This window comes from Lampetra fluviatilis, chromosome 33, assembly GCF_964198595.1.
Source record: "Lampetra fluviatilis chromosome 33, kcLamFluv1.1, whole genome shotgun sequence".
Lineage (NCBI taxonomy): Eukaryota > Metazoa > Chordata > Hyperoartia > Petromyzontiformes > Petromyzontidae > Lampetra > Lampetra fluviatilis.
In genome coordinates, this window is record NC_136307.1 from 2,048,774 (window position 1) to 2,064,863 (window position 16,090).

Sequence of the window (16,090 nt, forward strand, 5' to 3'; positions counted from 1 at the left end):
AAATGTATCATTTAAGTAATTAAATACTCAGGCACCATCACCTTGGGATGGTCTGCAATTAATGCTGTAGGTTTGCTCATCATGCTCTAACACACGGTGAGTAAGCCCTGCCTCTGACTGAATCACGCTAAGCCGCTCCCTGTGCTGTCTGACCTGAGAAGTGAAGCCAAGTCTGGGTTAGTACGCCAATGGCAAACCACCGAGGATTGCCAGCTGCTGTAGGGACAGGGCAGGAGACAGCAGTGCTAAGTATAACTCCTTTATGTGCATGGCTTTTACCGAGTGAAATAAAGTCATGTGACTCCGGTAGTCCGTTTTCCTCCCGCATGCTCACGTTAACGGTACAGCATTTGCCAAACATTCCACGACAGGGCTGGCCTGGAGACTCAGCGAGGCTCTCCTGGGTATATAATTTGATTTACTGTACTGTATTCTTAAAATAAAAATGTTTGAGTTTACACACGTGTCTCAAAATACATTTTTATTATTGTTTTCTTGAAAATATTTTGATGCCAGTTTTAAATAATGTTGTTGACACGTGCGTATGTATTGCAGGGTAGAAATCAGAGTTCTGGAAGAAGAAGATGAATAATTAAAAAAAAAATTCGTGCGTACATGGATGCACCAAAGCATTCAAAACTCTGCACAGACAATCGTGCCAGCCTTGTTGTACTGCCTCCTAAAGACACCTAATTCCACTCACCGCTAAACTCCCCACGCAGACTGCTCCACACCGCTGCTCCATAACCAACCCCCCCGCCCCCCGCCCCAATTTAGTGTCATATGGCTCGATACGACGTGTAGCCTATGTATGTATGTTGAACTTCTTTCGCACAGTACGTAGCCATAATGAATGCAGAGCTTTTTTTGACACCCACTGTTGGATGAAAGCCGGTGCGTGGTGCTGACCATCCACCCCCTCGTGTACCGTACAGGCCCTCATAGGTGCTCGCTAACAGCACTTGCCCCAACAGTCTCTACGTAAGTATGTTGAGCTTCTTTAGCAGCGTACGAAGCCAGCCGTGTTAATCGGAGGTTATATGGGGGGGATCTTTGTCTTTGCAGAGGGCTTAGAATCAGTTCAAGTATCCCTTACGATTGTCAACTGCGGTCGGGTATCAAATTCAGGTCACTGCGTTCAGAGTACATTGTGTTGTGCGAGCCCCTGGCCCAACGCACATCGTCTACGTATTATACGCCGCGTAATGAAATTATTTGGCGAAAACTCACACATGTATTAGATTAACTCGTGGGGTTTTTTGTTGTTGTTGTTTGTTGCGTTCGTAGTCATTTTGGTTTCATTTCAGGCTCATCTCACGTGACGGGATGCTAATCCAGGGTCACCGAGATCTTGGTAGGGTGCCATTGCCGCAAACGTGATTCACGCACAGCCCCATCGCGCTCGCAACGCGTGAAACCGCGCGCTCCGTTCCATAGCACCGACCCATCAGCCATCATCAGACATCGCCATGAGCCATCAGCCATCATCAGACATCGCCATGAGCCATCAGCCATCATCAGACATCGCCATGAGCCATCAGCCATCATCAGACATCTCCATGAGCCATCAGCCATCATCAGACATCGCCATGAGCCATCAGCCATCATCAGACATCGCCATGAGCCATCAGCCATCATCAGACATCGCCATGAGCCATCAGCCATCATCAGACATCGCCATGAGCCATCAGCCATCATCAGACATCGCCATGAGACATCAGCCATCATCATACATCGCCATGAGCCATCAGCCATCATCAGACATCGCCATGAGCCATCAGCCATCATCAGACATCGCCATGAGACATCAGCCATCATCAGACATCGCCATGAGCCATCAGCCATCATCAGACATCGCCATGAGCCATCAGCCATCATCAGACATCGCCATGAGCCATCAGCCATCATCAGACATCGCCATGAGACATCAGCCATCATCAGACATCGCCATGAGCCATCAGCCATCATCAGACATCGCCATGAGACATCAGCCATCATCAGACATCGCCATGAGCCATCAGCCATCATCAGACATCGCCATGAGCCATCAGCCATCATCAGACATCGCCATGAGACATCAGCCATCATCAGACATCGCCGCCAGCAGACGGTGGTGACGTAATCCTAACCAGGCACGCGCTCGCGAAAAAACAAACGCAGCTTTGCACTCCGAATCGGTGGGAGATTCCTGCGCCAAATCCACCCGCGGCGTTCGTCCGTGCTTGTGGTCTACAATTATCATCCACCTTCGTCTTGTACTACAATCAGAGTGCGTCCACGCGTGCGCGTCACACACGACGCCCAGTGTAGACGGGTTGTACGCGAGCCTTACGCTCGGAGTTGGGAACCTATCGCTTCCTCGGGGCCGGGGTAGCGTTCGTATGAAGATGCCATTTCGGCGAGCAGCACGGGAATTGACACGAAACTTTTGATCGCCCTCCCGGTTGTGCGCGCTGGCTGCGCGCTCGGAAATATTTTAAGCGGGTGGATTTCTCGTTAATATCAGAAACGCAGTGGTGCAAGGTTCGAACTACTTACTGCCTGTATACCCCGACGGTCCCAGATTATACATGTTGGTGGTCTAGTCACCCTATTACTGTTGATTGGGCAATCCGGAGGTAATCTGCCAGAGCCGATTTGTGTTGCAGGGAATTAATGAATTAATGTTTGCAGTATTTTAAATTCGTCATGTGACAGCAGTTTTTGTTTTATTTTTGTTCTGATTTATTTTATTTATCTTGCTTTGGTCATTTCGATTACCCCCCCCCCCCCCCCAGTTCACTCTTGCAAATGAGGCTCATATCCCTGGTCACTTGAGTTCCCATCTGGTCAAAGGAAATCAACTTGAAAATCGATTAGTGCAGCGAAAATGCTTGTAGCTACGGATGAAGATCGTCTGCAGGCCGGTGCGAAGCGGTAGGCCTCATGTGGCTACCTCCAATAATTAGCACGGTTGGCTACGTACGGTGCGAAAGAAGGTCAACATACGCACGTACATACGGGGGCAGTCGTGAAAGGAATTAGCGCGTGACGGCTCACAGCCCGTAGGCCTGAGGGTTCTCCAGCACTTGCCTCGTACGTTGCCTTACACGTCCCCTTCTTTCATCGAGGAATCCGTACAATGACAATGATGATGATGATAATCGCTGGATCTGTAAAGCCGAGAGAGTGAGCTGTTCAATTCAGTTCTTGAAGAAGCTCCTGACGTGAGAACGTCTCGCCCGAACAACCCGAAGACGCAGCGGAGTCCTTGAGCAGATTGTTCCAGTGTTTGTGCACACGATAACCGAACATCATTCGAGCGCTTATCGTAAGATCCGTAGGACTGCATTATCTCCTGCCACGCGCTGTAGACGAGAGAGCAATTTTCATTTCTCTCAGCGGTCTGCTCAAACATGGTATGCATGAGCGAAACCAATTTCGATTTAATTTTGAGTGCAGTTATTGGTGGTGGTGGTGGTGGTGGTTGTGGTGTTAAGACCGTTAAAACGCACCGCTCCTGAAACTCGGCTTACATCATCCTGGGAGGTCATGCAAGTTCACTGGCTATTAGGGGACACTCCTTCAATTTATGGTCAAATCAACATTGACCAGCATGGTGAAGTATGGTCAAATAACTCGCACGACCTGCTCGGCGTAGAGATGGCCTCATTCAGCAGCGGATTTACAAAAGGGCCGTGCCCATACACAAGAGTCACAATAGTCTTATAGAGAGCCCCTCTAAACACCCTTCATATGCTTGAGAGGGCATTTGGCCTTCTCTTCCACCCTGGCCACACACATCGGAAGTCACGAGAGTACCCACACTTTACCCCGTCAACTACCGATGATGAACCCATTTTATTTTATTATTTATGGATTTCTTTTTTCTTTCACAAACCTGTCAATTGGGACCATTAAATGTCACAGGGTGTTTAACTTCTGCAATATGACAGTTGGCCCACATTGGCAATGCCCGGCAGCGTTACTGAGCGACAGTGGTTATTAATTCAAGCGTCAAATCTATGCAAATGTTGTCGTGCGGCAGGGGCAGGGACACTCGCCATCACGTGAATGCAACGCACACGCAGAATACAAGCAACGGTTTCCACTGAAATATGAACGTTCGCTCGGTCAAAAAAAGAAAAAACCCACGGCTCGATTCTCACAGCGATAGATCTTGAGAGGCATATTCTTAGGTTTGTTCGGTAAAGTCACGTAGGTAAAAAATTAAAATTAATAAAAGTAAAATAACAAAAAATAAAACACTTGATACAGCTATCGTGCTGTGACGGTTCCACCTGAAGACGGACGCTTGTGTTGCCTCCGAAACGTCGTGATTTTTATTTTTATTTTACTTTAATTATTTTTATTTTTTACCTACGTGACTTTACCGAAAACACCCTAAGAATATGAATCCTTGCAGTCACGAAAGCTTCAAATCTAGAATCTTGAGAGGCGTCGCATGGGCGGTCGACAATCTCGGGCCGCCGAGATTTGTCGATTCCAGGATGCGCCGCGCGCTCGACCCTCCGCTGCAACCGCCGCGCTCATTTTGCACAATTCCCGTCTCGTGATAATTATCGTTGCGAATTTTTTTTCACAAGATATACAAATATAGCTTTCGGTTTCATTTCCTTGGCTGACTATTTCCGATGCGAATTAATGAACTTGCGCAATATCCGCCGTACAGTGAAGATCTTTTTGAAATATCAACGGCAATTAAAGTTCCGAACAGATGGCGATAAACTCGTGCTGTGCAGAACGTTTTTCCGAGTAACTGGTGGCGTTTTAGATCGTAACGTTGCAACGATTATAGAGAGACCACGTGGGACACTTATGCGGAGAGAATTGCGGTTGGAAAACTTTTTAAGTAACCTTCATTACTTGCGTAAACACGACTTCTCTTGTTTACTGAAGCGATGAAGGTCACCACGGCGGCGAGATGTTAACTACCTCGCCTGGTGTACAGGAGGTCGTGGGTTCGATCCTGACCCTAACGCCTGCTGCTGTATAGTTGGAGTTTGCGTGTCTCTCTCTCTCATCATCATCACGGTGGCTAGGAGATGTTAACTACCTCGCCTGGTGTACAGGAGGTCGTGGGTTCGATCCTGACCCTAACGCCTGCTGCTGTATATTTGGAGTTTGCGTGTCTCTCTCTCTCTCATCATCATCACGGTGGCTAGGAGATGTTAACTACCTCGCCTGGTGTACAGGAGGTCGTGGGTTCGATCCTGACCCTAACGCCTGCTGCTGTATAGTTGGAGTTTGCGTGTCTCTCTCTCATCATCATCACGGTGGCTAGGAGATGTTAACTACCTCGCCTGGTGTACAGGAGGTCGTGGGTTCGATCCTGACCCTGACGCATGCTGCTGTATATTTGGAGTTTGCGTGTCTCTCTGTCTCCGCGTGGTCGCATTGATTTTTCTCCGGGGCCTCCGGTTTCCCCCTCCACATTTAGAAGCATGCGTATTTGGCTGCTGTTAATGTCCACGTGATGATAAGCCACTTCGTTGAGCTGTCATTTGTAGCCAGGTCGCTTCTGAAAAAGAGCGATATAGCTCAGTGGACCTTACCTGGTAAAATAAAAAGCTTCGTTTTTAGTTTAGAAGTAAACAACCAAACAACACAAATGTGAGGTATAAACTGATATTGCAGTGATTTTAATTTCGTGAATTTTTCTTATATTGTGATATTATTTAGAAGGAAAAAAATTGTCGCGACTTGGAATCACGACTTGTTTCCTCTTTGGCTCGTTATTATCACCTCGTTTAGAAGTTTTTTTTAAAATCACTTTTGTACAGTTTTGTTTACTTGGCGCACATGAAAAATCTACCTATCATGTGCATGAATTGTACACGATGAATTCTTACATGGGCTATTCGATGTGTGTATTGTGAGGGCAAGAATCAGATTGGTTGACGTTTTACCTTCGTTAGAGATCATCAGCTCTCTGTACCCAGCTACGAAATGCCAATGAGTAACCCCAGAACCTCTCAGACAACACGACCATGGCTAAGCCACGGTGCCCCGAAATGCGCAGCGAGAGAATGCTAATAACTTTTACCGTGACATCTTCGAGATGTCTGATTCAATCCATCCTCCTTAATGTGACAATAATTCCTTCATAAATTATTCGTGCCATGCCTCGGGGGAGTTCTTTCTCTTGCTTCATTTGTCTTAATAAAACAACGGGACAGTTCAATGAACGATCCGCAGGACGTCTTCCTTGTTCTACAACACAAATAAATGGGCACGGACTCGACAAAATGCCGAATGTTATAAGCGTTACTTCGTGTCCTGATTGTTCCTTCGTGTAGGGCTGTAGGCACTCTCATCCAGGGGTGGGGAAGTTCGAATCGTGGCCCGTGCCTTCTCTTTTCACCATACGCACCATGGCCCCGTGACTCCTGCCACTCTGAAACAACTCGGATGTCCACTTCGCTGCATGTATGCGCGGATGTACCGTTGGCCTTCTTTCGCACCGTACGTAGCCAACCGCGCTAATTGGAGTCGCGCCCTGCGAACATCTTAGCTGTACTAATCGGGTACTGCAGGGCAGTGTTATCGACCTCGTAACAACACGGCGTTCTGCTTGGTTGGAGCGTGATCCGTCACTTCGGTCACTTCAGTGCAATGGCCTCTAACAGTAACAGAAGTGACTGGGAGCTCTGTGTGTGTGTGTGTGTTAATGTGTGTGTGCGTGTTAATGTGTGTGTGTGTGTGCGTGTTAATGTGTGTGTGTGTGCGTGTTAGTGTGTGTTAATGTGTGTGTGTGTATTAATGTGTGGCCTACTGCCAAAGGCACTAGAAAGTCCCATTCGGCCCTCCGTAATGATGTGTTTCCCCATCCCTGTTTATCCAGCAATTATAAGTTTGACATTCTGCCATACATCCACCTATGCGTGCGTTTCCTTAGCTCTGCGATCGGTTGACCTGAGATCATGTGGATGGGATAATTGTCAACACAACCGTAAACAGTTATGATCATTCACTGAAAACGTGGCAGTTATAACTGTGCACACGAGTGCTTGGGGAAGCATTCAATTTCAATTGATTGCTTCGGTCCTCCAGCCAAGATGTCCTACGTCCGGTTACTTTAAACGCGTGTTTGGGCAAATCGGAATTGGACCACGAGGTTTGCCAAGAAGAGAGGTAGAGAATCGTAGAGGAGGGCAGGCCGCGAGGCGATTGCACGGCAGTGGGGTTACAAGTACGCTTCGGAAACCGTTGTTGTGTTTGCTCGGAAGCGTTGAGAGCCAACGAAGACGGCGTCTTTGCTTGTGAACAGGACGGTGGTGACATTTCTCAGGCACGGTTTGGGGTGTAATGAACATGAGCACGTTGAAGCAAAGGCGCAGCCCTGCAATTGCTTGCCCACGCCACTGCTGGCGGAAGGGCTTCCGATTCTAGGTGTTTTTTCTTTTTTAAACTTCGTTTGCACCATACGTAAACAACCGTGATGATCGGAGGTGCGGAGGAAGAACAACAACAAAAAATGTGTCCTCGATAACGGACATTGTCGTAATCAATTACACATACGCTGTTCATTATCCGTGCCTTCGTGTTATCTGGGCCACCGGTCCCCCTTGGAACCCCAATGGAGATTCTCGTTCACCGCGCCCCACCTCGGCGCTCTCGCACCGCTCGGCGGATTGTTACAGGTGACCCCGATTTGTGCAGCGAACACTCAAGACTCTGTGTTAGCTTCAGCCAAGGCTTGCCGCACGTCATGGAGAGCTCCCTCGTGTTCACGTCACATCTCAGCCTGCTTCACCCTGAACTCTCATGCCAATGTTTTTGGTTCCCCCCCCCCTCCCCACCTTTTCCTCCAGGTGACGCGTTTGTGCAGCGGAGACTCGGACTCAGAGGAGGAGAACCAGGAACTGGCACAAATCGACCGAGGTGCAGATAAACGCCTCTTCTCCCGATCGCCACCTCGCGTCGCCCGTGGTCTCATCGGCGCTTCATTTCAACCGGAACAATCCGGAATGCTGCTCCGGGGAATATTCATACATAGCCACCTGCATATATTTTGCCGTCATTCACACTTAAGTTGAGCCCTTCCAACAAATTATTTTTAAAAAAAATCTTCATCGAACTTGTTTTTCATATTTTGTTTGCTAATATGTGTCTTTAGCCGAGTTGTCCTTGTTAAGTTCTTCAGTAATCTCCCGTAGGTCATTTCCATTGCTCGTTATAATGACTGTGTGTTCAGTAAATCGTCGGCGGTTACAACATTCTCCATTTACCTTTGTGATTCTCTCTTTCTTCAATCAATTTTTTTGGAATGCACAACCCTTGTACTTTGTAATGAACAGAGGACCATAATTGTTGGAGGGACACAATTGGAAAATACAACAGAAGATGAATGATCCAGTGCAGTTATTAAAGGCTGGCTGGGATGCATTTTTTTTTATTAAATAAAGAGGTAAGCGAAAGCAAGGTTGGAGTGCTTTTGCAAAATTTAATTTCCCAATAGAAACTCACCAGTGCGCCTAAAGATAACTTATTATATCCGTGCAGATTAACTGCAATGATATTTGGAAGGGAAACTGCAATTTTCAGCTTTTGTTCCAAAGAAGCGTGGAGAGATGCATGCTGGGAATTAACACTGACACACAGAAAAAGGAGCGTGCAGATCCTGGGGGGGAAATACGAATTAGAAACATCACGTTGACCAGTTTAACACGTATGTTTTCGCGACTAACATCATCCATAATACAGGTTTTTGGGTTAGATTGCGTAAATATATAAATGTGTCGTTAAACCCGCCACCACCCGACACAGCCAACTAGTAAGGTTTGTCACGTGAACAGAACGTGGCCAATTCGTCACTAGTACAGCACTAGTGTGTAGTGTATAGTGTAGTATACTAGTACAGCACTAGTGTGTAGTGTATAGTGTAGTATACTAGTACAGCACTAGTGTGTAGTATATAGTGTAGTATACTAGTACAGCACACCGGTGTGTTGGAGAGCCAAGCCACAACATTTACAATCCGAGTATCGCGACGTTTCGCCGGTAATTAACAACTAGCTTCATCAGGCGCCAAATCTGTCTGTCGCCTCATTGGCTGTGTCGGGTGGTGGCGGGTTTAACTACACATGTATATATTTACGTGATCTAACCCCCAAAAAAAACCTGTATGATGGATCACGTTGACCGTTAAGAAAAGAAAGTGGGTTTTTGCGCATGCGGACGCGTCGCTAGAAGGCACGCGATGGCCGATTGGGAGAGACTGGTGACGGAACGGCAGGCGACGGAGGACATTTCCAGAGAGGATGATCGCTGTGGAGGTGGAGGGATGAGATTAGCCCGGGTGCAAGGAGAGAAACGGATCACATGGCATCGTGTGTGCGGCCTTCCTGCAGCAGTGGGTGAATCGTTGGCTGCTGTTGATGACGAGGGCGAATTTAATTTCTACCACATGGAATGCGATACAACTTTTATTTTTACACACACACACACACACAATTAGTCATCGGTCAGACACGATGGAAATGAGTCTTGTAGATCGCACCCGGCACTGCACGGGATGCTTTTGAGAAGCAGTGTCAGCTGCTGCGGTCGTTGATTCAATTTCTGAAATGCGCCAGAGCCGGTATTAATAATGAAGTATGTATGATGCTCAGGTCGTCGAATTTGAGCACAGATTCTGCAAAAGGTTGAATTCTATTTTGGCTTGTTTGTAGAGGCTTGCGGTTTTGTAGAGGTTTCAGTGCCGGCCCGAGCCTCTTGGGGGCCCTAAGCAGAATTTGATTTGGGGGCCCCCCTCCCACCACGCAGACTCATCTGTGCTAGAAGATTATTGACACAAATGTCACAAAACGATTCGGGGGCCCCCTGGTGGCCAGGGGGCCCCAAGCAGCCGCTTAGTTCGCTTATGCCTCGGGCCGGCCCTGAGAGGTTTGATTGCTGTATATCGCTGCTCATCATATCCGCGTGGGTAAGCCATCATCTAAGCAAGTGGATTTGCAAAAGAGATGTATACGTGTCCAAGATATCTAAATAATTACTGCACCTTGAGCAAGCTTCTACGCTTTCCTTGCGTGGAAGACAATGCGCGCGATTGATTCGTGAAATAAGTTGGGGAAAAATCGTGCTTACGGACGGATTGCGTGACACTCTCCAACGAGCCTCTATCTGCAGATGTGTTTTAATTAGTGCTGTGAAAGCCAATGAGGAGCTCATAACGTGAAAAAAAGAATTACCATATCCTTTTACTCAGGTTCGCAGCTCCAAGTTTCGGGAAATCTTTGACGGCGATCTGCGAAACTGTTTCAGACACTAGGATTTATTTTTCTTCACAAAAAAGCACGTACGATTTTAATCCCCTTCGCACAACTCCTTACGACATGAAGAGCACAACAATAGCTCGTACCTCCGATTAGCATGGTTGGCTATGTACGGCGCGAAAAAGTTCAATGTACATACACGTACGGATCACAAGTTCACCATATTTATGGCTTTTTAATCAACATTTTGCGGAGGCGTTTAGAGTATTAATTTCAATAGGGAGTGATGCGTGGGTCAAGCGCGGTGGGGTCGAGCGTGGTGGGGTCAAGCGCGGTGGGGTCAAGCGCAGTGGGGTCAAGCGCGGTGGGGTCAAGCGCGGTGGGGTCAAGGGTGGTGGGGTCAAGCGCGGTGGGGTCAAGCGCGGTGGGGTCAAGCGTGGTGGGGTCAAGTGCGGTGGGGTCAAGCGCGGTGGGGTCAAGTGCGGTGGGGTCAAGCGCAGTGGGGTCAAGCGCAGTGGGGTCAAGCGTGGTGGGGTCAAGGGTGGTGGGGTCAAATGCGGTGGGGTCAAGCGCGGTGGGGTCAAGCGTGGTGGGGTCAAGCGCGGTGGGGTCAAACGCGTATACGCCCACCCCCCAGTAGACGCCGTTCAGCCAACAGTGCAGTGATTGAGACATTGCAGGGCTGCTCCTTTCCCTTTTACCTTCTTCAAGGAGCCTGTGCTCTGACAGCAACATCTTGGGTGCGTTGACTGGGAGCTTAGCAGCAGACACGACCGGTGGTTAAACCCCGTGCACGCAATTCCACTGACCCAGGTTCAAACATTGTTGTCATGCACATGGCGTGAGCCTGCCATGGGCCACCCGTAGGTCTTTTCAGCGCCGCCGGGGAGACACAGACACTAGAGAGACAAAGGTGGCGATTCGTATTTGTACGGGTCGCACTCCTTATTGTAAGTGTGCCAGTGTGTGATGTACGCTTGCAAGCAGCACTCCTTTATAGCTGTACGGGGAACGTTTTTGAAATGGGAATTCGTACCTCGAGCCTTCTTGGGAGTTTGACGAATTTTTTCAACCCAAAATCGTCGGCGAATCCATTGCCTGCGATGCGCTTTGAGCAGCAGCGAAGGTTTACGCGCCGTTCGCTTTTACTTGAATTCGTCCGTCCGGGTTGCATCGCTCTCGACCGCGTTTTGTTTCGTGCTTTCAATGCTTCATTTCCACGTCTCACTTTCGTTTTATCTCGGCGCGGTGATGTATGGCCAAATAGCCCCCTCCCCCCCCCCACCGCGAACAGCACTGGATTGTGGGAAGCCGACAACCGAGTAGTGGATTGATCACGGGCTGTAGATCGGTTTGCTCGTTCACGCCAAGTTTGGCTGGGGAAAAAAAAAACTCCCACTGTTTAAATTGGGATTTTCGCTTCGCCGTTAATAAAGGATGCTAATGAATGAACTGATTAATGTTCCCTTCTGAAGGACAGCGAGTTTGTCTTGCCGAGCTGGCCCACTCTGAGTCGCTATTTATCGTCTTCACTCAGCCTTGCCTCGCCTATCGTTAATAAATAAACATGCTTTCCATTGTACTGCTCTATTCGTGAATTCACTTAACATATTTTATTCATTTTATTAACGCTTTCTGACTAAGGTTGAAAGCTTTCACGCATTATCTCTGTCTGTCCGTCTGTCTGTAAGATGAGGTCATAATATGTCTCGGAAAAAACATCCAACATGAAGAGAACCTCAGTGCAAAGTTGCGTTGCTATTCGGGACTTGTTCTTGAGAAAACCAGCCAAAATAATTAAACTTGGGAGGCATAAAACAGGGAAAAACGAACTTCAGTATTTCCAAATATTCATACACGTGTTGCCCTGACTGCTACCCATCGACTTCCAGCACTAACTATTGTACAATTTAGAGGACAAACGCCTGTTGGAAAATGTTACATAATCCATCCGTGTACGTGATTTTTCTTTCTTATTATTTGCAGAGAGAAGGAAATTACGGTGCCTTCCATGCAGACCGACGGGAGCTGATTTGAGCCAAAGGACAACCCATTACAAGGAGGTAGGCCAGCCTTCCTGTCATTCGTCACGTCTAATTGTGCATCACTTGCTACGGCCACGCACTGAATTAAAGTGCTTCTGAGACGCACGTGTAAGGATGTAAACGTTGCCCAGGGTTAAAACAAAAAGAACTGCAAGCTCAGCGGATGTTCATCCAAACGGCCGTGTGCGCGCGCGCGTGCGTATTTCGACACTTCGCGTGGCCTCAAGGTGCACATAGCCTGGCACAAGCGTCGTGGCGGTCGTTGTTGTTATTGCGTGCGTGTTTGAGAAAGCGCAGGGACGTTTTGCAAAGTGTCTCAACGATTTCACAGCGCGCGCCTGAAAGCCGTTTTTAAAGCGTGGCGAAAGCCAAAGGGCACGCTGCATCAGTTGCCACCACGGCACTTTCGATCGCGAGGTCACCGATGAGACCTCTGCCCGCCGAGGCAGTCGACACATTGGTCAAGTTTCCGTACACGTCTTCCCCCTCTGCCCCTGCCTACCCAGCAGTGTGAATGGGTAGGCCACAGTCAGACGACTTGGAAACAAAAAACGGAAAATGTAAAAGCTCTCCAGTCGTAGAGTGCCGTGACTGTGATCGTCCGGGACAGACCGTGCAGCGTGTGACGACGCAATGCCCCGATCCACAAATACGAAGGAGACGTCGTGGCGATACACGACTTCGCGACTGCTCCTTGACGCGGCTACCTGGCTTGACCGTCTGCATGTGAACTTGACGTCGTTGCATCTACATCATCAGCCCTATGACGAGAAGAAGAAGAAGACGTTAGTCGGTCGCGTGCGGTGGGGTGAAGTGTGGGTACTTCCATCTCTTTTAAGACGCGTGACGCGTATATGGAAGAGTAGGCCAAATACCCACTAGAGTTCCCTCTGGAGGAGGCCGTTCCACCAGCAGTGGCATGAGCGAATAATTGCAGGGGTGCACATTTACATTTTTTTATCTAGATGTTAAATAAGACTCATGCAGTACTTAAATGTTGATATCATGCCAACAGATATTGACTTGTTAGAAGCAGGGGGCAATGATTTGACCAGTTGGGCAACGTTTCACGTGGGATTATAATTCCCCGATAAGAACACGGCTTTTCACTTCAGGTTTCATTCCCGGATCGCTTCATCTTGACGGGAATTTCCTTGGCCACTCCGTCCGTCTAGACTCTAGACAGACGGAGCTAATAACTTGAAGCTTTAAACCTTTCTTTTGAATTCATAAAAAAACATGCTGAAATAAAACAGCCGGTTGTCTTTGTGGGCTGCGTCCCACCTTGAAGCAAACGAGCTGAGTGTCGACTATAAACGGTCCACCAATCACGAGGGCAAACCTCACGGTCCTGCAAGCGCTTGTACGTACGCTAAACTTCTTTCGCACCGTACGTAGCCAACCGTGTTGATCGGCGATGCTCGCTCCACTACGGGAGCACGCTCCACACGAGGAACGGGGCTCTCGAGGGATTTTGGCCTACTCTTCCCCGCCAACCAGACGTGCCGGAAGCAAACTATAATCTATTTGAAAACATTTTTTTATTTCACCATTGTAAGGCCCACTTGAGCTATACAGCTCTTTTTCAGAAGCGACCTGGCCACAATTGATAGTTCAACGAAGAGGCTCATCACGTGGAAATTCATAGCAGCCGAATACCCCCAACGCACGATTCTAAATGTGGAAAGAAAAACCGAAGGACCCAGAGAAAAATCCACGCGACTACGGAGAAAGAGAGACACGCAAACTCCAAATATACAGCAGGCGTCCGGGTCAGTAACGAACCCACGACCCCCTGTATACCAGGCGAGGTAGTTAACATCTCCTAGCCACCGTGATGATGATGAGAGAGACATGCAAACTCGAAATATACAGCAGCAGGCATCAGGGTCGGTATCGAACCCACGACCTCCTGTATACCAGGCGAGGTAGTTAACATCTCCTAGCCACCGTGATGATGATGAGAGAGACATGCAAACTCCAAATATACAGCAGCAGGCGTCCGGGTCGGTAACGAACCCACGACCTCCTGTACACCAGACGAGGTAGTTAACATCTCAACCAACCCACCGCCGCCCCCGCAGCTGCTGCAGCCGAGCGCCGAGTGCCAGAACCGGCTGGGGCTGCTGGAGGACCGGGCGGTGCCGGCGGTGCCGGCGGCATGCGGCTGGCAGGAGAGGAGGGCTCCTCGCTGCTACCACACGTGGCCCCAGGCCGGCGGGCGACCCGCCAGGGCGTGGGCCGGCTGGGACCCGCACCGCGGCGTGCCCGCCGCCTTCCAGCCGCTGCGGCAGCAGCACCCTTGCCGGGCGGCGGCAGCGGCGGCTGCGGCGCGGACGTTGGCGACGGCCCCCGACCCGCCGCTCGCCGCGTTCCTCCGGCCGGAGGCGCGCGGCGGCGGCGATGCCGGTGGCGCAGACGGCGGTGCGGTGGTCGTGGTGCGCAGACCTCACGCCACGCTGGCCGACCCGGCCCGCAGGCCCAGCCTCAACTTTGAAAAGATGCAGCAGGTGAGTGCGTGAGTGCGCGCGCGCTGCGCTACCAAGGGGTGTGTGTTTGTGTGCGCACGCCTTCATATGTGTATGTATGTTGGACTTATTTCGCACCGTACATAGCCAACCGCGCTAATCGGAGGTGCTCGCTAACACCACTTGCCCCAGCAGCCTTGTACGGCCCTACGGGGGGTAGTTGTGTATTTGCTTTCAGCGCGGGGCCGTGGGGCGCGGTAACCCAGCGGTTCATCGGCTGTGCTGTCAAACCCGGGGGTCAATTGCCGGTCGCGGATAACGTGAATGGCAATGCGGTAACTGAGCTCATCCCTCGAGCGGGATTGGGTGGGGGTGAGGGCGGGTCCCGCTCGGTCGACACGGCCCTTTAAATGATTCCGAGCTGCTGTGCCATCAGCTTTGGCCCCGCTCGCACCTCGCGCGCCGTGCCGCCCCTAACGGGTGCCCAACATCGTCATCTGCCGCGGCAATCCACAGCGGTTCACCAGTTAATTCTCTATTTTTTGTGCGCACATTTAAATATTTTGCCTCGTTGCTTTCGATTCGAATTACTTATTTCGAATTTAAACGGAACCATCTGGAATTCATAATTTTATTTAAAAAAAATCTAAACCAGTGGCGCAACAGCTCCTGAGCTGCTCTGTGAACCCGGCGAACCGAGTTCGATTCCCAAGCCGTGGCCGCTCACATCAGCCACGAGTCATAACAGGACCGGTCCTCCCCCACTGCTTCTGTTTTAGCAACCCACACTGGTAAAAAAAACAAGACCCCTATGACTTGGGGAAGTCTTCATCCTTTGATGGATTGAGAATGGCTGGAATTAAAAGTTACTGTGTAGCATATAGCGAGCGTGCTATACCAAGAAGACATAACATCCGAATTAGAGAAAGACGTTTCCCAGCTGTCAGCATGAAACAAATTGGGTAAGGGAAGTTTTTCGTCTCCGCCTCGTAGAGGAGAAGTTTGGCCTCGTTGAGTCGTGGACTTTGGAAAGTAAAATAAACTCCCAAGGAGCGAAACTTTGCCGAGCTGCCTTTTGACTGAAACCACCGATCCGCGCAGTGCAACAACAATCATCTTGCCTGCATTAATAACCTGCTTCCATTCCTCCCTCAAAACCCATCTCTTCCCCCTCACCCATCCTGCTGCTACTCCCTCTTCTCTCGCCCCCCAGCTACAACCAGGCCTGCCCCAACACAAATCCCTATAACTACCCCAACCCTTATCACTATCACTATCCCTGCTCGACTGGGGCTTGCCAGGTGTTGTAGGTTTGGGTCGCGAGGTGCCCAGGAGATAAGATGGGGTTTATCTGGAATCT

The 16,090-nt window shown here is 49.5% G+C and overlaps 2 protein-coding genes across 3 annotated transcripts in view; one reads left to right on the forward strand and one right to left on the reverse strand.

Moving 5' to 3' along the window:
- The window catches only part of LOC144943931 (fibulin-5-like), a 610,861-nt gene that overhangs the window by 207,132 nt on the left and 387,639 nt on the right, over positions 1 to 16,090 (reverse strand). The window lies entirely within an intron of this gene.
- The window catches only part of LOC144944111 (uncharacterized), a 41,096-nt gene that overhangs the window by 10,543 nt on the left and 14,463 nt on the right, over positions 1 to 16,090 (forward strand). For both annotated transcript variants that reach the window (XM_078872186.1, XM_078872187.1), the window contains exons 2-4: positions 7,815 to 7,884; positions 12,204 to 12,280; positions 14,347 to 14,772. In XM_078872186.1, coding sequence (XP_078728312.1) covers positions 7,815 to 7,884; positions 12,204 to 12,280; positions 14,347 to 14,772 — 573 coding nt within the window. The remainder of the gene's footprint in view (positions 1 to 7,814; positions 7,885 to 12,203; positions 12,281 to 14,346; positions 14,773 to 16,090) is intronic.